Source organism: Dendrobates tinctorius, unplaced genomic scaffold, assembly GCF_039654945.1.
Source record: "Dendrobates tinctorius isolate UK_male_01 unplaced genomic scaffold, ASM3965494v1 ptg000045l, whole genome shotgun sequence".
NCBI lineage: Eukaryota > Metazoa > Chordata > Amphibia > Anura > Dendrobatidae > Dendrobates > Dendrobates tinctorius.
The window spans coordinates 18,088,644-18,114,843 of record NW_027361713.1 but is presented as its reverse complement, the minus strand read 5'-3'; the positions used below and the strand labels follow the sequence as shown (position 1 = coordinate 18,114,843).

At 42.0% G+C, this 26,200-nt stretch overlaps 1 protein-coding gene across 2 annotated transcripts in view; it reads left to right on the top strand.

Annotated features, from left to right (window-relative positions):
• ILRUN (inflammation and lipid regulator with UBA-like and NBR1-like domains) overlaps positions 1-26,200 on the top strand; it is a 291,746-nt gene that overhangs the window by 239,089 nt on the left and 26,457 nt on the right. The window contains exon 5 of one of the 2 annotated variants that reach the window (XM_073575634.1): positions 14,217-15,513. The exons of the other annotated variant lie outside the window; for it this stretch is intronic. Coding sequence (XP_073431735.1) covers positions 14,217-14,228 — 12 coding nt within the window. The 3' untranslated portion in view covers positions 14,229-15,513. Of the gene's footprint in view, positions 1-14,216; positions 15,514-26,200 lie in introns of those variants that run through there. 2 annotated transcript variants of the gene reach the window in all.

Sequence of the window (26,200 nt, the reverse complement as noted above, 5' to 3'; positions counted from 1 at the left end):
GATTCCATGGTGGATTATCCCCTCTAGAATAGTCACCACGAACGCTAGCCCGTTGGGGTGGGGGGCCCATCTAGAGGAGGATCAGTGGTCCGAACTCAAAGCGGGAAGTTCGTCTAATATGAAGGAACTAAAAGCGATATATCATGCTATATCTAAATTTCTCCCGCAGCTAAGAGGTACCCACACGAGAATCCAAATGGACAAAACAACCTCGGTGGCATACATAAACCGGCAAGGAGGTACGCGATCAGGACCGCTAATGTCTATCGCAGAGAGAATTCTAGAGATGGCCGAATCGCATCTCCACTCCTTGGCCGCTATCCACATCAAGGGAGTGGACAATTCCAGGGCGGACTATCTCAGCCGCCAGACTTTACATCAAGGAGAGTGGGTTCTCAGCCGGCACATCTTCGAGATGATAGCGGCCAGATGGGGCAGACCAGACATAGATCTGTTCGCGACAAGAGCCAACAGACGTGTACAAAGGTTCGCTTCGCTATACAGAGCGGACAGTCCAGACGTGCTCGATGCCCTCCAAACACCCTGGACATTCCGACAGGCCTATGCCTTCCCTCCAATGGTACTGTTGCCAACAGTGGTCAGGAAAATAAGGGAGGAAGGGGCGAAGGTCATCTTAATAGCCCCGTTTTGGCCCCAGAGGCCGTGGTTTTCATGGTTGAGAGCGATGTCAATAGCCGACCCATGGATTCTCCCACTACATCGGGATCTCCTGTCACAGAGACCCTGTCACCATCCCCAGGTCAAATCCCTGCACCTAGCGGCATGGAATTTGAAAGGGAGTTATTAAAATTGAGAGGATTCTTGAATAATCTTATTAACACTCTACTACAGAGTAGAAAAGAATCCACAACAAAAATTTACGTGATGGTATGGAAAATTTTTTTAGCTTTTCACCTTGCAAATTTTTTCAGCGAAGTACCCATTAGAGCTATTCTAGAATTCCTGCAGTAGGGCCAAGAGTTGAGACTCTCAGTTAACACCCTAAAGGTCCACGTATCGGCTCTAGGAGCCTTATATAACCACAATGTGGCAGGTAATAAATGGGTGGCCAGGTTTATTTCGGCTTGTCAACGAGCGAATCCAGTCCACATCCCTCAGCTACCAACGTGTTACCTTAGCTTGGTCTTAGATGCCTTCACTCAGCCCCCATTTGAGCCTATGCTTCTAGCATCAATAAAATGCCTTTCATTGAAGACTGCTATACTAGTAGCTCTAGTCTCGGCAAGAAGAGTAGGTGATCTCCAAGCCCTGTCGGTAGATCCCCCATTTCTGTCAGTGAGCCAGGACAGACTAGTATTAAAGACAGACCCATCTTATCTTCCCAAACGCGCTACTAGTTTTCATAGATCCGAACAGATCTGTCTCCCCTCCTTCTATGAGAACCCAGTAATGCCAGAGGAGGTGAAATTCCACACATTAGATGTGAAAAGAGCAGTCCTAGCCTACCTAGATAGAACCAGTCCCTGGAGGCAGAGTAGGGCTCTTTTTGTCTCCTTCCAGGGTAACAAGAAGGGGTCTGAAGTTCAGAGAAGCACGCTGTCCAGGTGAATCAGGGATGTGATCACGATGGCGTATTCGGCAAAGGGAGAAGACCCGCCACAGGGTATAAAGGCGCACTCTACTTGAGCCATATCATCCTCCTGGGCAGAGAGGGCGGACGTCCCAATTGAGCTGATATGTAAGGCTGCAACTTGGTCTTCTCCATCTACATTTTATAGCCACTACAGACTAGATTTATTCTCCTCCGAAGATTTAGCCTTTGGTGGATCAGTCTTTAACACGGTGTGCCCTCCCAAGTGACTATCTCTGAAAGTCTCTCAGTGGGTGCTGTCGTGGCGAAGAGAAAAAAACGGATTACTTACCGGTAATACTCTTTTGTAGAGTCCACGACAGCACCCGTTCACTTCCCTCCCTTAAATTAGAAGTTTACACACAGTTCTCCTTGATGTTGGAAACAAGTATTAGGAATTAATATATAGATATGTATAGCAAATGTATAATTAGGTATAGATGTGAATCACTGACCTAGCAAATTGACTAAAATGTGTATGGCGGTTCCTCTTGGTTCTCTGTAATCCAAACTGAGGGAGCGAGGGGGACCCGCCCCATTTATCTCTCTGTAGGTTTCCTGTTTCTAGGGGCGGATCCCTTCTGTGTCACTGCTGTCGTGGACTCTAAAAAAGAGTATTACCGGTAAGTAATCCGTTTGTTTTTTTTATCTTATCTATGCAATCTTTTGGGAGAAAAGCTTTCTCCCATGAGTCTGGTATATACTATACTTGTAACCCCTTTCTGACATCTGACGTAATATTCCGTCCATGTGGCCTGGGCCTGTTTGACCATGGACGGAATATTACGTCATTTTTTAAATGCGACGCTGCGACAAAAGTCGCAGTGATCGCGTTAAAATTCCACCCCTCCATCCCTCCTGAGTCTCTCTGTATGGCAAAGTAGTACTGTACAGCCACATATGGGGTATTTCTACATTAACCCCTTCGCACCCGAGCCTGTTTTTGCCTTCGTGAGCGGGCCAATTTTTTCAATTCTGACCAGTGTTACTTTATGAGGTCATAACTCTAGAACGCTTCAACAGATCCTACTGATTCTGACATTTTCTCATGACATATTGTACTTCATGATGGTGGTAAAAAATTTTTAGATATGATCTGCGCTTATTTGTTAAAAAAATCAAAATTTGGCGAAAATTTAGAAAATTTTGCAATTTTCAAACTTTTAATTTTTATGTCCTTAAATCAGAGAGTGATATCGCACAAAATAGTTAATAAATAACATTTCCCACATGTCTACTTTACATCTGCACAATTTTGGAAACATAATTTTTTTTTTTAGGAAGCTTATAAGGGTTAAAAGTTGACCAGCGATTTCTCATTTTTACAACAAAATTTGCAACACCATTTTTTTAGGGACCACCTCACATTTGAAGTGAGTTTGGGGGGTCAATATGACAGAAAATACCCAAAAGTGACACCATTCTAAAAACTGCACCTCTCAATGTACTCAAAACCACATTCAAGAAGTTTATTAACCCTTCAGGTGCTTCACATGAATGAATGGAATATGGAAGGAAAAAATAAACATTTAACTTTTTTTCACAAACATTTTACTTCAAAACCATTTTTTTTTATTTTCACAAGTGGAAAAAGATAAAATGAACCACAAAATTTTTTGTGCAATTTCTCCCGAATACGCCAATACCCAGTATGTGGGGCTAAACCACTGTTTGAGCACACGGCAGAGCTCAGAATGGAAGGAGTGCCGTTTGACTTTTTCAATGCAGAATTGGCTGGAATTGAGATCGGATGCCATGTCGCATTTGGAGAGCCCCTGATGTACCTAAACAGTGGAAAACCCCCACAAGTGACCCCATTTTGGAAATTAGACCCCCCCCAAGGGACATATCTAGATGTGTGGTGAGAACTTTGAACCCCCAAGTGTTTCACTAAAGTTTATAATGTAGAGCCGTGAAAATAAAAAAAATCATTTTTTTTCCACAAAAATGATCTTTTAGCCTCCAATTTTTATTTTCCTAAGGGTAACAGGAGAAATTGGACCCCAAAAGTTGTTGTCCAATTTGTCCTGAGTACGTTGATACCCTATATGTGGGAGAAAACTACTGTTTGGGCACACGGTGGGGCTCGGAAGGGAAGTAGTGACGTTCTGAAATGCAGACTTTGATGGAATGGTCTGCGGGCGTTATATTGCATTTACAGAGCCCCTGATGTACCTAAACAGTAGAAACCCCCAATTCTAATTCCAACCCTAACCCCAACACACCCCTAACCCTAATCTCAACCATAACCCTAACCACAAACCTAACACCAACACACCCATAACCTTAATCCCAGCCCTAACCCTAGCCCTAACCTGTGTACCTGCTTTTTTTTTTTCTTTTTGTGACAAGATCGCTGCCCTGCGATCTGACTCATAGTAACACCACTTCTCCTCTGATCTCACACTGACAGATGATCAGAGGTGAAGCAGCGTTACTATGTGACAAGATCGCTGCCTGGCACATAGTAACGCGACTTCTCCTCTGATCTCACACTGACAGATGATCAGAGGTGAAGCAGCGTTACTGTGTGACAAGATCGCTGCCTGGCACAGCTGTGCCAGCCAGCAATCAGCTGTGCCAGGCAGCGATCTAGTCAAACAGTAACGCTGCTTCACCTCTGATCATCTGTCAGTGTGAGATCAGAGGGAGAAGCCGCGTTACAATGAGTGAGATCGCCGGGAAACAAGCAGCTTTCCCAGCGATCGCTCCCATTGGCTGCTGTGGCGCTGACGTCATCAGGACCTGAACCAATCAGGTCTCGATGACGTCGGGGGTCCCAGCATGCATTGTGCACCGGGATCCCCGAGTTGTAAGGTATGTGGGGGTCCCGGGGGGCACAAAACTGCCGACAGTAGATAAACGTCAGCGCTGCACAAAGCCCAGCAAGCACCAACGTTTATCTACTGTGGGCGGTCGGGAAGCGGTTAAGCAGAAACTGCGGGACAAATTCTGGTGCCATTTTTACCCATTTCCCAGTGTGAAAATGTAAAACTTGGGCATAACACAATCTTGGTGGTAAAATTGTAAATGATTTTTTCTTCACTACCCAATGGTATAAAAGCCTGTGACACACCTGTGGTGTCAATATAATCACTGCACCCCTAGATGAACTCTTTGAGATGTTTAATTGGTAAAATGGGGTCACTTACAGTGGGTACAGAAAGTATTAAGACCCCTGTAAATTTTTCACTCAGTTTCATTTGAAGCCATTAGGTAAATTCAAAAAAGTTCATTTTTTTCACATTAATGTGCACTCTGCACCCCACCTTGAATGAAAAAAAACAGAAATGTAGTAATTTTTGCAAATGTAATAAAAGGAAAAACTGAAATCACATGGTCATAAGTATTCAGACCCTTTGCTCAGACACTCCTATTTAAGTCACATGTTGTCCATTTCCTTGCAATCCTGCTTGAGATGGTTCTACTCCTTCAATGGAGGTCAGCTATGTTTAATTAAACTGATATGACTTGATTTGGAAACGCACACACCTGTCTACATTAAGACCTCACATCTCACAGTGTATGTCAGACCAAATAAGAATCATGAGGTCAAAGGAACTGGCCAAGGAGCTCAGAGACAGATCTGGCCAAGGTTACAACAGAATCTCTGCAGTACTCAAGAGCACAGTGGCCTCCTTTATCCTTAAATGGAAGAAGTTTGGGACCACCAGAAGACTTCCTAGACTTTGCCATCCAGCCAAACTGAGCAATCATGGGAGAAGAGCCTTGGTGAGAGAGGTAAAGAAGAACCTTGTGGCTAAGCTCCAGAGATGCAGTAGGGAGAATAGGAGAAAGTTCCACAAAGTCAACTATTACTACAGCCCTCCACCAGTTGGGCCTTTATGACAGTGGCCTGATGGAAGCCTCTCCTCAGTCCAAGACATATGAAAGCCCGCACAGAGTTTGTTAAAAAAAAAAAAAAAACACATGAAGTTCCTATGGAGGCTATTGAAGCATGCCAAAAGTAAAAAAAAAAGTGCTTAAAAATTATTTAAAAAAAACAAAACATAAGTTACATTGCCCTGATGAAGTGGCCAGGAGGCTTGAATGTGAATAAAGGTTTGCTTGCATCTTCGGTTGGTTCCTTGTGGTCTAGCTCGGACAAACCCCGGCTTTTCTCTATTGTTTTATCTGCATCCCGGGGTCTGCAGCGGCCAAAACTTCCTTAGGTGGTTGTGACCCTTCACAACCACATCAGGTGAGTGGATTACCTTTGTTAAACACGCTGGTGTCCCTCATTTACCGCCTTAGTGCGCTCCACCTTTTTATTTTTTTCAAAACATAAGTTTAAATCACCCCACTTTCGCCCCAATCAAAATAAAGCAATAAAAAAAATCAAACCTACACATTTGGTATCGCCACGTTCAGAATCGCCCGATCTGTCAATAAAAAATAGGATTAACCTGATCACTAAACCGCATAGCACGAAAAAATCAAAACGCCAGAATGTTTTTTTTTTTGGTTGCCACGACATTGAATTAAAAAGCAATAACGGGCGATCAAAACAAAGTATCTGCACAAAAGTGGTGTAATAAAAAACGTCAGCCCAGCACGCAAAAAATAAGCCCTCACCCGACCTGAGATCACGAAAAATGGAGACGCTACGGGTCTCTGAAAATTGCACATTTTTTTTTTTTTTATGAAAATTTGGATTTTTTTTTTCACCACTTAGATAAGAGAACCTAGACATGTTTGGTGTCTATAAACTTGTAATGACCTGGAGAATCATAATGTCAGGTCAGTTTTAGCATTTAGTGAACCTAGCAAAAAAGCCAAATAAAAAACAAGTTTGGGATTGCACTTTTTTTGCAATTTCACCGCACTTGGAATTTTTTTCGCGTACACTACATGGTAAAACCAATGGTGTCATTCAAAAGTACGACTCGTCCCGCGAAAAATACGTCCTCACACGGCCATATCGATGGAAAAATAAAAAAGTTATGGCTCTGGGAAGGAGAGCGAAAAAGCTCCAGTCATTAAGGGGTTAAACCAACAAAAAACAAACAAAATAATAAAACCTAAGCAGCATACTTTTCTTATTAACTGATCTACCGATGATGGGAAGTTTGGGGCCACTTATTATCCTTAGCTCATGTGGCACAGTAGCAGCTATAACAAATTGCATAATGTAAACTTCAGTAGACCATCACGCTACCTGCTTGAAATATAAATGCAAAATATAAACCAGCAATTTAACAGCCTAGCATCCTTATAATATTATAAGAGAACATAGTTACTGTCCCAAGTGGTGGCTATGTATATGACTTCAGGGTTTGTTTGTTTTTCTGCAAGCTTTTTTCATTAGCGTCCAGCCTTGATAAAGCATCAGTCGGATTCTCAAATACATGCAATTCTCCCTATGCTGCTACAGGCAGTTTAGCCGTGAATGGTGAATTTTGCACAGCTTTTTTGAATTTCAGCAGAAAAGTCAGGATAGAGACTGTAAGGCTCCTTTCATACTAGCATTTCATAGAGCTGCGGAGGGATGCACACGGCCGCCGTGAAGCTCTGCCCCTGGCTGCACCTCCTCCGGCAGCTCTGCCTGTGGGTGCATGACGCTGCATGCAACCTGCATACCCTATGGCTACGCAGGCTGTGCGCTGGTAGGTGTTTGCCGGCGCATGCGTCCAACTAGCCAAACCATCACTGTAAAGATCTTTGAGGTCTCTGTCCCGACAGTGTAATAAACACATGAGGATTGGATGTGGTTGGAGCACCTGCTGGTAAATGTCTGGGTACCCTAAGAGCTTTCTATTGTGAAAAATAAAGTATTTCCTTTCCAAATGTGTTCAACAATCCACTTTTCAAAGAAGATCACTGGATCTTTACCCTCTGCTTTTCAGGGACCCCTACCAGCCTCAAATTGTTTCTGCGCAGTTGATTTTCCAAGTCGTCTGTCTTAGCAATGACATAGTAACATAGTTATTAAGGTTGAAGGAAGACTTAAGTCCATATAGTTCAACCCATATCCTATCCTAACCTGCCCTAACATGTTGCTCCAGAGGAAGGCAAAAAAAACCCATGTGGCAATCAGTAAGCTTCACATTGGGGAAAAACTCCTTCCCGACTCCACATACGGCAATCAGTCTAGCTCCCTGGATCAACGCAATATCAAGGAAACTAGTGTATATAACCTGTAATATTATACTTTTTCAAGAAAAGCATCCAGTCCCTTCTTAAATTTTAGTAGGGAATCACTCATTACAACATCATATGGCAGAGAGCTCCATAGTCTCACTGCTCTTACAGTAAAGAATTTGCATCTGTGATTGATTAAACCTTCTTTCCTCCAGACGTAGAGGATGCCCCCTTGTCCCCGTCACAGGTCTAAGAGTAAAAAGATCATTAGAAAGGTCTTTGTACTGTTCCATCATATATTTATACATGGTAATAAGATCACCGCTAAGCCTTCATTTTTCCAAACTAAATAACCCCAAGTGTAATAACCAGTCTTGGTATTGTAGACCCCCCCAGTTCCCTAATAACCTTTGTTGCTCTTCTCTGTACCCACTCCAGTTCAGCTATGTCTGTCTTATACACTGGAGACCAGAACTGTACACAGTATTCTAAGTGTGGTCGCACTAGTGACTTATATAGAGGTAAAATTATGTTCTCATGAACATCTATGCCTCTTTTAATGCATCCCATTATTTTATTTGCCTTTGCAGCAGCTGCCTGACACGGCCACTAAATGAGTTTGTCGTCCGCCCATACACCCAGGTCTTTCTCAGTGACCGTTTTGCCCAGTGTTTTACAATTAAGCACATAATTATACATCTTGTTTGTTCTACCCAAGTGAATGACCTTACATTTATCCCGATTAAAGCTCATTTGCCATTTATCAGCCCAAGTTTCTAGTTTACATAAATCCTCCTGTAATATAAAATTGTCCTCCTCTGTATTGATTACCCTGCAGAGTTTAGTGTCATCTGCAAATATTGAAATTCCACTCTCTATGCCCCCTACAAGGTCATTAATTAATATGTTAAAAAGAAGTGGGCCCAATACTGACCCCTGCGGTACCCCACTGCTAACCGTGACCCAGTCCGAATGTGCTCCATTATTAACCATCCTTTGTTTCCACTATCCCCATTGTTCTCATTTTATGTATCAACCTTTTGTGTGGCACCGTATCAAAAACTTTTGAAAAGTCCATGTACACCACGTCCACTGCATTTCCTTGGTTCAATCTGGAACTTACCTCTTCATAAAAGCTTATCAGATTAGTCTGAAAGGAATGGTCCCTTGTAAACCCATGTTGATATTGGGTCATGAGGTTATTCTTCTTCAGATACTCCAGTATACAGTAGTATCTCTTAGAAAACCCTCCAGGATTTTACCCACAGTTAAGGTTAAGCTCACTGGCCTATAATTTCCAAGTTCAGTTTTTGTCCCCTTTTTGGATATTGGCACCACATTTGCTATACGCCAGTCCTGTGGTACAGACCCTGTTATTATGTAATCTCTAAAGATTAAAAATAATGGTCTATCTATGACTGTACTTAATTCCTGCAGTACTCGGGGGTGTATTCCATCTGGGCTCAGGGATTTGTCAATTTTATTGATTTTTAGTCTCTACTGTACTTCCTGCTGGGTTAAGCAGGTGACATTTATTGGAGAATTTTTTTATCGTTGATCATATTGTCTGTCATGGGATTTTCTTGTGTAAATACTGTTGAAAAAAAGTCATTTAGCATATTGGCTTTTTCCTCATCCACCATTTCACCCAGACTATTTTTAAGGGGGCCAACACTATAATTTTTTAGTTTCTTACTATTTATGTAGTTAAAGTAAAAATAATCCCAGAATTTTCTTTATCTGGCAATGAGTCTGTCTCAATCTTTGCTGTCTTGATTTGCTTTTAAAGAACTTATTTTATCTTCTAATCTTCTGTATTTATTTAACCCCTTCATGACCAAGCCTATTTTGACCTTAATGACCAGGCCATTTTTTGCAATTCTGACCAGTGTCCTTTTATGAGGTAATAACTCATGAACCCTTCAACGGATCCTAGCGATTCTGAGATTGTTTTTTTGTGACATATTGGGCTTCATGTTAGTGGTAAATTTAGGTCAATTATTTTTGCGTTTATTTGTGAAAAAATCAGAAACTTGGCGAAAATTTAGAAAATTTCGCAATTTTCAAATTTTGAATTTTTATTCTGTTAAACCAGAGAGTTATGTGACACAAAATAGTTACTAAATAACATTTCCCACATGTCTACTTTACATCAGCACAATTTTGGAAACAAAATATTTTTTGTTAGAAAGTTATAAGGGTTAAAAGTTGACCAGCGATTTCTCATTTTTACAACAAAATTTACAAAACCATTTTTTTAGGGACCTCACATTTGAAGTCACTTTAAGGGGTCTATATGGCATAAAATACCCAAAAGTGACACCATTCTAAAAACTGCACCCCTCAAGCTACTCAAAACTACATTCAAGAAGATTATTAACCCTTCAAGTGTTTCACAGGAACTAAAGTCCACTTTGGTTGTCCCCCATGCTTTACACTTCGCCTGTTATATTTTTCAGTGCTGTGGTAGGTAACTTCGCATTAGCCCACACTGAAGAGCTGATGGAGGAAATCCTCATATATTTACTCACCTGCCCGTGTGTCAGAACTGCTGCAATCAGGATGCAGAAAACACAGCTTCTGAGTGCAATAGTACTGACACCTGGGCAGGTGAGTATTGCTGACCCTTATTACTTTTTTCCTTTTTTTTAGGTGAGGATTTTCAGTACTCTTTGTGGTTTTGCCACCTCATAGCTCCAAGACAGACACAAGAAAGAAAAGGAAGAGAAGATTGTGTTTCATGGAGCTATGAGGTGGCAAAAAACAGTGTGTACATACATACATATACGGCGATCTGTGTGTGACGGCGCACGGTGTATATTGCCGGCGACGAAAGAGACGAAGAACAAGCAGTGATGGGGGTCAAACAACACAATTTTATTTACAAAAAAATATATATTTTTTTTACAAATTGAGGGGGAAATGTTACGGACCGGGGAGTATGGATACGGGAGGATTGGCTCGGGGTGGACAATGAAGGGGGTTCCAGGGGAAGGGGCTACTAAATGTGTGGGGTCTGGGAGATCAAGGATAGAAGTAGGCACATTAGGAGTGGAAACATGGGATGGGAGAGACGAAGGGAGGGACAAATTTGACAACACACACATTGGGAGGTGAGGGTGGTGGAGGGAGCACAATACCTCTTTCATGCTTTGGTTTCCGTCTCTTCCGCTTATGCATCCCATGTGATTTTTGACTTTTCCTCCTCCTTGGAAGGGTGGGTGTGGTGGTAAGCAAAGGCATGCTGCTGGTGGCTGTGGACGACAGTGCAGGACCCAGACTCTGCATGCTGTTGGATGACTGTGCAGGACTCTGCGTGTTTGTGGCGGTGGACAGCTGTGCAGGAGCAGGAGTCTGCACGATGGTGGCGGTGGACAGCCGTGCAGGACTCGGCGTGGCAGTGGAGTGGCTTTCAACAGCACCCGGCATGGTGGTGGCGCTATAGTGGTGTGCGGCAGGACTGGGCATGGTGGTGGCCATACAGGGGTATGCAGCAGAACTCGGTATAGAGGTAAACCGTGTAACTGGTGGCACAGTTGGAAAAGCAACATGTGCCTGCGGGTATAACCGAGTCTGCTGCATAGCCTGCATGTAAGCAGCATTGCAGGCTGGAGTTCTGGTGTAAGTTTTTCCGCCATGCCCCGTTCTATAGCCAAAAAAAATGGTGTGCTGGTCTCTGGATGTCAGCTTCCAGATGGTCAAGCCGTTGGTGTACAGACTGGAAAAGTGTGTCAATATGGTTCAAACCACTTTCCTGTCTATCTACCAACGACTTCTGGCCATTCTGGAAAAGTGTAGATACTCGGGCATGAGTGTCCTGTCCGAGGCCTTCTGCAGGAGTTTATCACATCACAACGGTTGTGTGATCCCTGCACTACAGGTTCACTGCCGCGTCAGACCACATTGTAATACTTAGGAAATTTCTTTCTGACTCGTGGCGTTGTCCCAGTCATCCATCATCGCTCGGGCCACCTCATTCCACAGCCGCCGAATCACCACGCTATCCAAGTGCTGCGGCTCCCGGGTGTCCCTCAAGGCCACTCTCTCATGGACTAGCGTGATTAGGAGGTCATTATCAATGTAGTCCTCCTCCCGTTGTTGAACCTAGAAAATGAAACAAAGACATTAATGTTGGAAAGATAAACAAGGAAAAAAAAAGGCCACAAAAATATAAACACTCAAGGAAAAAAAAATACTTACACTGCGTCTTGCCACCGGGACTTGTGCCTCCCTCTGCTGCTCCTGTTCCTGCTCCTCTGCAGTTGATAGTGTGTTCTGTAAAAGAAAAGACATGATTTTGGCACATACAGTGCTATGCAAATTAATTGGGACAAAGCATTTTTTTTTTTTTAAGTAAACTCCTAAGTTACCAGTCAGTGATTCAAACCAGTTTAAACTGCTTTGAACAGGTGTGAGTGCCTGATAAAAGCAGTTAAAACTGGTTTAAATCACTGACTAGTAACCAACTTACGATTTTACTTAAAATGCTTTGTCCCAATTAATTTGCACAGCACTGTATGTACAGTGATACCAATCAGTTGCAAAGGTACTCACTTCAGAATCCGGTCCTGTGTGCTCTGGGCTTGAGGCCATGGTGATGAAAGCTGCAACAAAGAGACAGAAATGATTACAGACTGCATGGAGAAAAACAGACACACAGACATTAGCTTGTATTCTCACAATTTTCTGTATTCAGTCTCTTCAAAGATCTTGCAGTCTCTTCAAGATGCTTGAAAGTAATGGACAATGAATGCCCACACCCTCTTTTTTTACATCTTTGTGTGGGTGGTGGCTAAAACCAGTGTCTAGACAAGTTTACTCTGGAAAACACATGCGCACGAAAACGCAAGCGAACGCATGTGCTTGCATACGCAATAGTTCCCATAGACTAATGCGTTGTTTAGACGCATTCCTTCCGCAAACGTCCGCATGCGTTTGGCGGTGGCAATTTACAGCCTCCAAAATTGCAACATGTTGTGTTAGCCACGCCACACCGCACAATCCGAAACGACGCATGTGTAAGCCCACCGCAAAACCCGAAACGACGCATGTGTAAGCAAACGCGGTCGAACGCATACAAACGAATGTACCTGCATCCACAACGTTAAAGATAGTTAAACAGGACGCATGCGGATGTATGCGTCAGAAAAGCTGCGGACTCAACCGCAATTGTGAACCTAGCCTAAGCGTTTTTGCATCATTTTTTCACCTATTTACATGAATGGGAGAAAAAAATGTACAGTTGTGTTTAAAAGTTTACATACCTCTACAGAATGTTTGCTTTCTTGGTCTTTTTTCTGAGAATACACTGTGTGAAGAGTTATTAGGCAAGTTGTATTTGAGAGGATTCTTTTTATTATTGAACAGCAACTATGTTCTCAATCAACCCAAAAGACTAATAAATATCAAAGCTTAATATTTTTGGAAGTTGGAGTTGTGTTTTTTTTAAATTTGACTATCTTAGGAGGATATCTGTTTGTGCAGGTAACTATTACTGTGCAGATTTATTAGACAACTTAAGAAAAACCAAATATATACCCATCTCACTTATTTGTTTTCATCTGGTAAACCAATATCACAACACAAAATTTAGAAATAAACATTTCTTTTTTTTTAAAACTGTTTTTATTAATTTAGCAACAAGGATAAGGGGTACAAACAATTACAGTATGTTCATGACATTAAACCATAATCCCACCTTTTCCCTTATCCCACCCCTCCCTCCCCTTCCTGCAAATGTCATCATTTAAAGAGATTCCTTTAATTGGTGCGTGTCCTCCAATGCTTTGTAGCAAGTACCATCTGGTGCTCTCGAATTGTTTCCTAAGTCTGTTCCTAGACTCTGTATCCAAGGAGAGAATAAGAAACGACCATCTGGTGAAAAACTTCTGTTAACTTTTCTTTGTTAGTCAAGGATTCCAACCAGTCCATTTTAAACAGAAAATAAATTTTTGGCAATATTTATGATTTCGGCAGAACATTTGAGTTTTAACCATTGATGTAATATACTTTTTCTTACTGCTGAGGCCCAAATCACTAACATGGCCTTAGTGTGCTTTGGTAATACTCTTGGGGTCTCCTCCAGAATATTAAAAATAGACCATTGCGGGGTAAGAGGGAACTCAAAACCACTCAATTGTTGTAACTCAGAGTGAATATCTCGCCATAACTTTTGAATTTTGGGGCAACCCCACATATGATGGTAGATGTCAGTATTATGTAAACCACATTTAACACATTGATAAGAATTTGTAGGAGACATTCTGTATTGGATGTACGGGGTAATATAAGCTCTATGTAATAATAATATGGCCGTATAACTATTATATGGAATAACTTTCCTTTGTGTCTCAGTAGCTTCTAATATATCTCCAACCTCCAATCCCTCCTTATCCTTTATCCATCTCACCGGACCCGAGGTTTTAGCATCTCAAGACCATTCCTTACGCAGAGTGGAATATATGGTGCTAGTTGACACCAAATGAGACCTACCCGTTCTGAGAAGAATATCCAATTTATTGCCTGTTCTCTCTCTGTCTTCTAGCCACAAACGTAAGAACCAGACTACGTGCCTGCAGGAATAAGAACAGTCGTCCTTCAAATACAGGATAACGGGACACCGCCTCGTCAAAAGTGATTGTAGAGAAACTATGGTCTTATTGATCCACCCGAAAAACACACTCTTGTTGTGCCATAATTTCATAGATTTTAGGCGGTTTACCTATCAAAAATAGTGGGTTACCTAGAAAAGGCTGGAGTGGTGACAATCTACCTCCCAAATTACACAATTTCCTCCCTCTTCTCCAGGACAAAATAGTTTGCCAAAGTATCAGATGAGCTCTAATTTCATCAGAGAGTTCATTAGTCAGATGTAACAAAGCCATTAAAGATATATGTGGATAAATCTGCCCCTCTAGATGAGTATTGGCGAAGTGGGATGTTCCCCACATCCAATCTATTACATATCGCAAGTTAGCTGCTATGTTATATCTAGCAATATCAGGGAAGTTAATGCCCCCTTCAGATCTTGGAAGTTGTAACTTAGATAACGCAATGCGTGAACGGCCCCCCATTCCCCATATAAACTTTCGAAATGTCCTATTCAGTAGGTTAATGTCTGATTTGGATAATGGAAGTGGCAATGCTTGAAATAAATATAATAATTTAGGAAAAATTATCTTTTTAATTAAGTGACATTTCCCGGTAAAAGACAAGATAAAGTGTTTCCAGGAGTTGTTACCTTAAGAATAATGGGTCTATAATTTAGGCAATACAATTTCTGTGGATCCACTGCGAGTCTAATGCCCAGATATCCAATAGACTCGCTATTCCATTGAAAGGGGAACCAGCTCTGAGCTATTCTGCCCGCCCTAAATATCGCTAATGCTTCTGACTTATTATAATTTATTTTAAAGCCAGTAAGATGTCCAAATTCTTCAATTGTCGAAATTATGGTTGGGATAGCTTGTGTTGGGTTGGCAATAAATAATAAAATATCATCGGCAAAAGCCAATAATTTTGTTTCCGTGATCCCTGTAGGAATCCCATGAAAATCCGGCATATTTTGAACAGTTCCCAACAAGGGATCTAATGCTAAATTAAACAATAATGGAGACAATGGGCATCCCTGCCTCGTGCCCCGCCGAATGGCAAAGGGCGCCGACAGGTTGTTTATAATAAGCCTAGATGTGGGGTCCCTATATAACAATTTAATTGCATTGCAGAACCATGACCCAAACCCTCTGAGCTCCAACAACTTAAGCAAATAATTCCAGGAGACCCTGTCAAGGGCCTTATCTGTGTCAAGACCCACCACTATGTTCTTTTTGCGCTTATTGACTCTACAACTAGTTATAGTACCTATCGCTGTTCTTATATTATAGGTTATCGATTTCCCATGTTCAAATCCCGTCTGATGTGGTGAAATTAACTCAGGAATAATCTGCTGGACTCTAGTTGCCAATATTTTTGTCAAGAGTTTAAAATCTGCATTGAGCAGTGAGATTGGGCGGTATCCCTCCACCTGCAATGGATCTTTCCCAGGCTTAGGAAGCATAATAATACAAGCCTCATTAAATCTATCTGGAATATAACCCTTTTCCATGATTCCATTAAATAACTCAACTAGGTGTGGACCTACCCATGGGCCTAAGATTTATAATCTCCACTACACCCATCTGGACCCAGTGCTTCAGAAATCTTAAGAGTAGAAATGGCTGACATGACCTCCGTAATGGTAATAGGTGAGTTAAGCAGGTTTCTCTGATCCTCCGTAATACCAGGAGCCACCCCATCCCCAAAGAAACATGATGCCTCCATAATCTCCTCTCCCCCTCCTGCACGCAAAGATCAAAAAAAATGTCTAAATTCCTCTATTATTCGTTCATTGCCCGTTGTGACCGTGCCATTTTGATTACGAATCCTGGTAATCCTAGTTGTCTAAAAGGTTTAGTGAGAGAGCCCAGTAACCTCCCCGGCCTGTTCCCCCATTTAAAGTATTTGTGTTTTTGATATTCTAGACTGTACAGCGCTCTCTCGTGCTCAATATTTTCGGCAGTCTCTTTAACCTTTTTTCTGTTTATTTGCTGGGGTATTAGAACGTTTAAAATTTTTATATGCCTGGTCAATTCTTCCTGAGCTGCTAACGTGGCCTCTAATAATTTTTTTCGTTTATTCCCGACATAGGAGATGACTTGTCCCCTTAAAACTGCCTTAGAGGCGGCCCAAAATAAATGAGGATCAGCACAGTGCTCCCCATTGTCTTCTTTGTATGTGTTCCACGACATCTGCAAATAAGCCTTAAAATCATCAGACGAGTATAGATAAGAGGGAAACTTCCACCTCCTTTCCTTGCATACCGGATTTACCAATCTAGATTTGAAAACCACCGGGGCGTGATCAGATATCTGAATATCCAAGATATCTGTCGATAGAACAAGGGACACCATCGATAAGCCCAATAACCAATAGTCTAATCTTACATGTGTATTATGAACTTGAGAATAGTGTGAGAAATCCTTATCAGTAGGATGCTGCCACCTCCAAATATCCGTCAACCCCAAATGATCCATCAGCCTCTGGATGAGACCTTCATGTATTGTAGCTCCATGGTTGTGTAATCCTGATCTATCCATAGACATATCATGTGCTTCATTAAAGTTACCCCCAATTATCAAATAGGTTGTGTCCCAACCTGCCACCTTAGAGAGTAACTGAGTCTAAAACTGCGAATCTGGGCCATTAGGTGCATAGACACTTACCAAGTTATAGCAAACTCCCATTTTTATATTGACTACTAAAATTCTCCCCATTAGAAATAAACATTTCTGACATTCAAAAACAAAAAAATCAGTGACCAATATAACCACCTTTCTTTACGATGACTCTCAAAAGCCTCCCATCCATAGATTGTCAGTTGCTTGTGTGCTCTGTTTACAATCAACATTGCGTGCAGCAGCCACCACAGCCTCCCAGACACTGTTCCAAAAGGTGTACTGTTTTCCCTCCCTGTAGATCTCACATTTTATGAGGGACCACCGGATCTCTATGGGGTTAAGATCAGGTGAACAAGGGGGCCGTGTCATTATTTTTTCTTTTTTTTAGACCTTTACTGGCCAGCCATGCTGTGGAGTATTTGGATGCATGTGATGGAGCATTGTCCTGCATGAAAATCATGTTTTTCTTGAACGATACCGACATCTTCCTGTACCACTGCTTGAAGAAGGTGTCTTCCAGAAACTGGCAGTAGGTCTGGTAGTTGAGCTTCACTCCATCCTCTACCCAAAAAGGTCCCACAAGTTCATCTTTGTTGATACCAGCCCATACCAGTACCCCACCTCCACCTTGCTGGCGTCTGAGTCAGAGTGGAGCTCTCTTCCCTTTACTGATCCAGCCTCCGGCCCATCCAACTGGCCCATCAAGAGTCACTCTCATTTCGTCAGTCCATAAAACCTTAGAAAAATCAGTCTTAAGATATTTCTTGGCCCAGTCTTGACGTTTTATCTTATATTTCTTGTAGTCGTTTTTCAGCCTTCCTTACCTTGGCCATGTCCCTGAGTATGGCACACCTTGTGCTTTTTGATACTCCAGTAACGCTGCAGCTCTGAAATATGGCAAAACTGGTGTCAAATGGCATCTTGGCAGCTTCACGCTTGATTTTCATCAATTCATGGGCAGTTATTTTGTGCCTTTTTTTATCAACACACTTCTTGCGACCCTGTTGGATATTTGCCATGAAACGCTTGATTGTTCGGTGATCACGCTTCAACAGTTTGGCAATTTCAAGACTGCTGCATCCCTCTGCAAGACATCTCACAATTCTTGACTTTTCAGATTCTGTCAAATCTCTCTTCTGATCCATTTTTCCAAAGGAAAGGAAGTTGCCTAATAATTAAGCACACCTTATATAGGGTGTTGATATTATTAGACCACACCCCTCATATTACAGAGATGCAAATCACCTGATTTACGTAATTGGCAGTTGTCTTTCAAGCCTATACAGCTTGGAGTAGGACAACATGTATAAAAAGGATGATGTGATCAAAATACTCATTTGCCTAATAATTCTGCACACAGTGTATGACTGATAGCTCCAAAACGTTTTCTCCATTCATGGTTAGTGGTTGGATGAAGCCATTTATTGTCAAACTACTTTGTTTTCTCTTTGTAAATCATAATGACAACCCAAAACATCCAAACAACCCTGATCAAAAGTTCACATACCCCATTTCTTAATACTGTGTATTTCCCCCTCTAACATCCATGACAGCTTGAATTCTTTTGAGGTAGTTGTGGATGAGGTTCTTTGTTTTCTCAGATGGTAAAGCTGTCCACTCTTCTTTGCAAAAAACCTCCAGTTCTTGTAAATTCCTGGCCTGTTTAGCATGAACTGCGCACTTGAGATCTCCCCAGAGTGGCTCAATGATGTTGAGGTCAGGAGACTGAGATGGCCAATCCAGAACCTTCACTTTGTTCTGCTGTAGCCAATGATAGGTCGACTTGGCCTTGTGTTTTGGATTGTTGTCATGTTGGAATGTCCTAGTACGTCCCATGTGCAGCTTCCGGGCTGATGAGTTCAAATTTGCCACCAGTATTTGCTGATAATGTGCTGCATTCATCTTTACTTCAACTTTGACAAAGTTTCCTGTGCCTTTGTAGCTCACACATCCCCAAAACATCAGTCATCCACCTCTGTGCTTTACAGTAGGAATGGTATTCCTTTCATCATAGGCCTTGATGACCTCTCTCCAAATGTAATGTTTATGGTCTTTGCCAAAAGGTACAATTCTTGTCTCATTATTCCAAATTACCTTGTTCCAGAAGTTTTGAGGCTTGTCTCTGTGCTGTTTTGCATATTGTAGGTGAGATACTTTGTAGCATTTGCGTAGTAATGGCTTTCTTCAGGCGACTCTGCCATACAGCACATTTTTTCAAATGCCTCGTTATTGTGCATCTTGAAACAGTCACATTGCTAGTTTTCATAGAGTTCCGTATTTCAGCTAATGTTATTTGTGGGGTTTTCTTTGCATCCTGAACAATTTTCCTGACATTTTTGTTGGTCTACCTGACCATGGTTTTGTTTTTAGAGTCCCTGATATTCCATTTGTTAATCACAGTTTGAACGCTGCTGACTGGCATTATCAATTTCTTGGATATCTGTTTGTATCCCTTTCCTGTTTTATACAGTTCAACTACCTTTGTAAACTGTTGAGCACAACTGTAGCAAAAGTGGTTGTTTTTTTGCTTTTGTATTGCTATGTTTTGTAACTGCAAAGAGTGCATAGTAAAAGAGTAAAGAAAAAAAGTTGTACAAATAATAAAAAAATCACACATTAATAAAAAAATATGGAAAAAAAGCAATCAAAAAGACGAATGTTTATTTTGTATCTCTTCAAACGTCATCTTGTCCCACAAAAAACAAGCCACCATACAGCTTAAAAATAAAAGGTGTGTGTATATATATATATATATATATTTCCTAATTATTATGCAAATTATATTTTTCTTAGATTTTCCTAAATGGTCGGTGCAAATGACAGTCTAATAAGTCATCACCCATTAGAGTATACATCAAATTTTATTGAAGAAACCTCCCAAAGATAACAGTATAAGCTCCAAAATGAATAAAAACTCAGAATGCACTGTTCCAGATTATTAGGCACCGTAGAATTTCTAAACATTTGATATGTTTTAAAGAACTGAAAATGCTCATTTGTGGAATAAGCAGCATTAGGAGGTCACATTCACTGAACAAAAAAGCTACTTAACTCCAAAACATCCTAACAGGCAAGATACTTGTTAACATAACATAGGAACCCTTCTTTGATATCACCTTCACAATTCTTGCATCCATTGAACTGGTGTGTTTTTGGAGAGTTTTCTTTGCATGAAGTCAGAACTGCCTCCCAGAGCTGCTGTTTTGATGTGAACTGCCTCCCACCCTCATGGATCTTTTGCTTGTTGATACTCCAAAAGTTCTCTGTAAGGATAGAGGTCATGGGAAGATGGTGGCCACACCATGAGTTTATCTCCTTTTCTGCCCATAGCAGCCAATGACTCAGAGGTATTCTTTGCAGCATGAGATGGTGCATTGTTATGCATGAAGATGATTTTGCTCCTGAAGGCACGTTTCTGCTTTTTATACCATGGAAGAAAGTTGTCAGTCAGAAACTCTATATACTTTGCAGAGGTCATTTTCACACCTTCAGGAACCTTAAAGGGCCCTACCAGCTGTTTCCTCATGATTCCAGCCCAAAACATGACTCCACCTCCTTGCTGACGTTGCAGCCTTGTTGGGACGTGGAGGCCATCCACCAACCATCCACTACTCTAGCCATCTGGACCATCCAGGTTTGCTAAACAAACAATCATCAGTAAACAAGACTGTTTGAAAATTAGTCTTCATGTACAGGGGTTGGACAAAATAAAGGAAACACCTGGAAACATCAACAAAAGTTAGTTTAATATAGTGTAGGTCCACCTTTTGCAGCGATTACAGCCTCAATTCTCCGAGGTATGGATTCATACATGGTGTGAATTGTTGCCAAAGGAATTGTAGCCCATTCTTCAGTTAAAACACCCTCCAGTTCTTTGAGCAACGATGGCGGCGGAAATCTACGTCTAACTTGAATCTCTAAAATCGGCCATAAATGCTCAATAATGTTGAGGTCTGGGGATTGTGGGGGCCACATGAGATGCTCAACTTCATTACAATGTTCATCTTGCAATGCTTTAAAGATTCTAGCTATATGAATTGGTGCATTATCATCCTGAAAGATGGCGTTCCCCTCCGGGAACAGTGCTTGAACCATAGGATGCACTTGGTCGCCCAAAATGCCTAAATAATCTCAGCTGTTAATTCTTCCATGAACTGATTCACACTATAGGAACAGAAAAAAGCGCAAATAGGGTCTTATCTGAGAAACAGGGTAAGGACCATATTAAAATTCTACTCACCAGATATAGGAGAGGTATAGTGCATGAAATTATAAGTCAGCTGCCGCACATCCAAAGGTCAAACCAGTGACCGCCGAGACATATAGTTAAATGGAGCTTTTTTATGGATTCAGTGCGCTGCTGAACATAACACACAATTACTCGTGCATTAGAAGATCGATGCTTTATTCATTTCTTTTTCCCAACGCGTATATCATCCCCTGAGGAAGAAATGATTTGCACTTCGAAACGCGTTGGGAAAAAGAAATGAATAAAGCATCGATCTTCTAATGCACGAGTAATTGTGTTATGTTCAGCAGCGCACTGAATCCATAGAAAAGCTCCATTTAACTATAATTCCTCCATGAAGGGATATCATTGGCCCGGTGGATCTCCACGAAATAGCACCCCAGATCATCACAGAACCTCCACCATGTTTTACGGTTGGGAGAAGGCAGTCTGGATGGAATGCTTCTTTCGGCTGTCTCCAAACGTACACTCGGCCGGAGGTCGGAAATGGGGTAAACGATGATTCGTCTGAGAATATCACATATTTCCACTGCTCGAGGGACCAATTCTAAAGGTTTCTACACCACTCACATTTGTCATTGAGAGCAGCGGTTTTCTAATTGCAGCTCTTCCGTGAAATCCAGATTTGTGCAGCTCCCGACTAACAGTTTTCGTGGAAACTGGGTTCTGTAGGTGTTCATTGAGCTCAGCACTGATATTCGGAGCCGTGGTCTTGCGATCCTCTCTCACAATTCGCTTTAGAGTCCGACGGTCTCTCTGTCAACTTCGACTTTTGGCCGGACCTGTGCTTTGCTGTGGACGTTTTTCCTTCTCTTTCAAATGCAGTCATTACTTTGGAGACAGTACCTCTTGACACGCCAAGCATTCGGGCACTTTCTGTTACACTAGTGCCTGCCATACGAGCACCAACAATTTGGCCTCTTTGAAAATCTGAGAGGTCTGCTATTGGTATCAGGTTTTCATCAATGTTCTTACAATTCTGCAAAACAAACAATTAATTTACATACACATCACAAAACACAAATAATCAACTACAAAACATTACCATATGTCACGGCTTGCATGTTTATAACATGTTCGAAGATTATGATGCCAAAGCGTTAGGTGTTTCCATTATTTTGTCCAACCCCTGTATGTCTGGGCCCACTGCAACTATATCTGCTTGTAAGCATTCTTTAGGGGTGGCCGAATAGTAGGTTTATGCACCACAGCAAGCCTTTGAAGGATCCCACACCTTGAGGTTTGAGGGACTCCAGAGGCACCAGCAGCTTCAAATATCTGTTTGCTGGTTTGTAATGGCTTTTTAGCAGCTGCTCTCTTAATCCGATGAACTTGCCTGGCAGAAACCTTCCTCATTCTGCCTTTATCAGCACGAACATGTCTGTGCTCAGACTTGGCCACAAATGTCTTAACAGTATGATGAGCACGCTTACCTTCTTTGGAAATATCTAATGATTTCGTCCCTTGACCAAGGCATTGCACTATTTTATGCTTTTTCAGCAGCAGAGAGATCCTTTTTCTTTCCCATGTTACTTGAAAACTCTGGCCTGCTTAATAGTGTGGAAAATCCAGTTTTCCTTTTATTGGGCACGCATGGCAAACTAATTAGGTATCTGAGATTGATTTCAGTGATCCAAAGAACACAGACACAATACAATCAATGAGTTTCACTGACAAAAAAAAACACTATGACACTTAAAACCAATTTGCATAATGATTTGGAACATGGTGTGTTAGGCAGCGGGTTCCTGCCTCTGCACAGGAGGAATCTCGAGCCTTGCCCTCTGCGGTCTCCTATTCCTCTCCGGCCGCAGAGGAGCCTGCTCAGCAAAGACGTCGTTCCCGACGTCTTGCTCAGTCTGCTGCTGTTGGCTTGGTTACTGCTGCCAATCGGGGTTCAGCTATAGTAGCCTGCAATAGTCAGCAGCGAGCAGCTCTTGGGACAAAGTCCATCTTTTGGCCCACTGAGCATGCCCGTGGGAAGTTCTCTCATTGGAGGTCTGAGGTGACATGCTCAGGTCCTATTGCTGCTCCTATTGGACCACTAGGAAGTTACTGGAGGGACGCTGCTATGAAAGAGCCACACGGCCAGGCGTTAGTAAAGACAGTAATTGGTAGTGATGTGTGTGATGATGGATGCTTGTGAACCGCTGAATGACTCATTATGAAACCCCTTCTCTTTAATACGCATGTTGGTAGGGTTTAGGGTTCTGAGTCAGCGCCGTGTGTTGGCACTGCCTAGCGCCGCAGTGCTCTCAGCTCCTCACACATGCTGGTGCCAGAGTGTGCAACTCTACCTAAGGCACTACACTATTGCAGGTACTGCAGCATCTGTTAGAGCGGCGCCATGCGCGTCCTATGCGCTTTCCTGGCCTGAGCTTAGGCTGGTTAGTGGCGTCCGCCAGAGCTGCACTGTACACGCATAGTACGGTAAGCAACGTTCAGCTGCAACCTGTGCCTGCTAACTGGGCACAGCATTCTATAAGGGTCTGTCCACACATCGCTGTTGCGGTGCTGAGCGTTAGTGGGACTAGAGGGGCTCTAACCCTGTGTCCTTGGGGCAGAGTCCTGTGTCTTAGCTCTAGCGCTTTCCTGCCGAGTCCTGTGAGGATAAAAAGGCTCTCGCACTTGTTCCAGAGGCTCAGTGAGGTAACGGAGTTCGCTCCTGTACACACTGGGTCAGCGGTTAACCTGCCGGTGTCTAGATAGTGCTCTGCCATAACCAAGCAGCAGTTAACATCTCTACATGGTGGACCATCTTATATTATTTAGTGCTTTCCGCAAGCCCATAACATGGTGTGCTCACAAGGCGATGTAGAAATAATTTTTTCAATAAAATAGTTTTTGTGTGAAAGCAACAAACCATTAAAAAATATATAAATATGGTATTGCTGTAATTGTACTGACCTAAAGCATAAAGCTTCCTTAACAACTTTACTACACACAGAAAGGCATAAAGAAAATTCCTGCATTGCTGGCGTCATGTGCCCGAAAATGGTACCAATAAAAACATCAACTCGTCTCGCAAAAAAATAAGCCCTCATATGACTGTCGGCAGAAATATGAAAAAATTACAGCTCTCAAAATATGGCTATGCCAATAAAAAGCGTCTTTTAGTGTGTGACGGCAAACATAAAAAAAACTATATAAATCTAACATCGCTGTAATTTCTCCGACCCAAAGAATAAATTTGTCTAATCACTAATACCACATGAGGAACGGCTTAAAAAAATAAATAAAACAAATTCTTCACCTGATGATTTTTTTTAAAATTCTGCCTCCCAAAGTTCGCAGTATGGCTCGGCTCACATTTATCCTGCACGCTAAGCTGAACGCTTATACTTGGTTTCCATTTAAATCTCTAAAATACGTCATTCAGACGGAACCCAACGGTGAAAGATTTCCTGTAATGAGGCAAATGAAGGCACTATGAACGCTGTCTGTGTGACGGGAGTATTCTCCAGAGCAAGGAGGGACAATAGGCCTGGGAACGATCCAACAGATTTATTGACCAGAAAACAGGAACAACACGAAGGTAATTTGCAGAGTCCCAAAATAAGTCCACAGGAAACTGATTCGGGGGCACCTCCCGACAATCGTGCCAGATCACAAAACCATAGTCCTTTAAGAGTCCCAGAAATCCACCACGATCACACAGAGGCCGAGGCTTCCTCAGACAGCCTAGTCCTTCTCTTTCAGCATCCAACTCACATCTGCTGGGTCACACAAGTCCATTGTCTTGGGCTCCTGGGATCAGCCCAAGTGTAGGGGAGTAGAGGTTCCCACCTCCTAGTCAATGGTTTGGTTCATCGCACGGCTCCGAGGTGTCTACGAGGATGTGTATTGTGAGTCCTCCCCCTGCTGAGGAGAAGATGGTGATTCCCCTAGCTGTGTTGACCCAAGCCTGAATTCAATTATGGTCTAGATACACAAGTCTTGTGGAAAGGAGACAGGTTACTTACATAATTACATTATAGTCCCAGAGACACAGGCAATGGGGGAAGGAAACATATTGTTACAGGTACACACAAGACATTGCAAAGTATTGGGGAAAAATACATATCATGACAGTCTGGCCTTATATGATCCGGCAGTGTCTGTCTTTTTAAGCGTGCATAAAAGCATGATTGCCATGGTTTTGTGCACTTCTCAAAAGAACAACGATTAACAGATGCCAGATGGAGTCTAGAGTAACTTTGCTGCCTCATTATAATAAATGGATTCCTCAGGGGTTTCATCTGAATCATGTCTCTTGGAGACTTGGATGGAAACCCCAAAGTAAATGCTCATTGTAGAGCGCCAGATGTGATCCCAAATGTTATGTAAAATGTTCCCAAATAAAGACCCAGTCAGGTCCTTCATCTGTTATCGGAAATATAGAGGGCTTCCATGTTACTGATAGTGCAAAGGCTCTGGAAAAGCTAAATGGCTCCTCACCACCCCCAAAAGAAATTCAGCAACTTCTCCATTCTCAATATCCAAATGCCCTTTCCCTTCTGAGCCCGGAGTGCCTAAACCACATTTAGCATCCACATGTTTGGCATTTTTGTAGGAATGAAAACCCCCCTTAATTTACAAGTGCATGTCTCCAGAAGCATGTACTGGGCACTGCAATGTACTGGGCATTACAATGGCAGTTTGCAATTTTCACTCAACATCCACTTGTTTCTGTAAAACACCCTTGGAGTCAAAATCATGACTACACCTGTAGATACATTTCAAAAGGGATATAATTTCCAAAATGAGGTCAAATGAGGAGGAATTATGCTTTTCTATAACTTGGGGCTCTGTATATAGAGTCCGCAAACTAATCTAGGAAAATCTGCACTCCAGGAGGCAAATAGTGTCTCGCCGTATGGCTAAGCTGTATTATATAGCCACATATGGGGTATGTCTACATTCAGCAGAAATTTTGGGATGCATTTTGGTGTGATTTTTACCAATTTCTCCTTGTAAAAATGTACAATCTGAGGCCAAAACTACATTTTGATGGTAAAAATCTAATTTTTTCTTCACTACCCAATGGTATAAAATTGTGACACATCTGTGACATCAGTATAATCA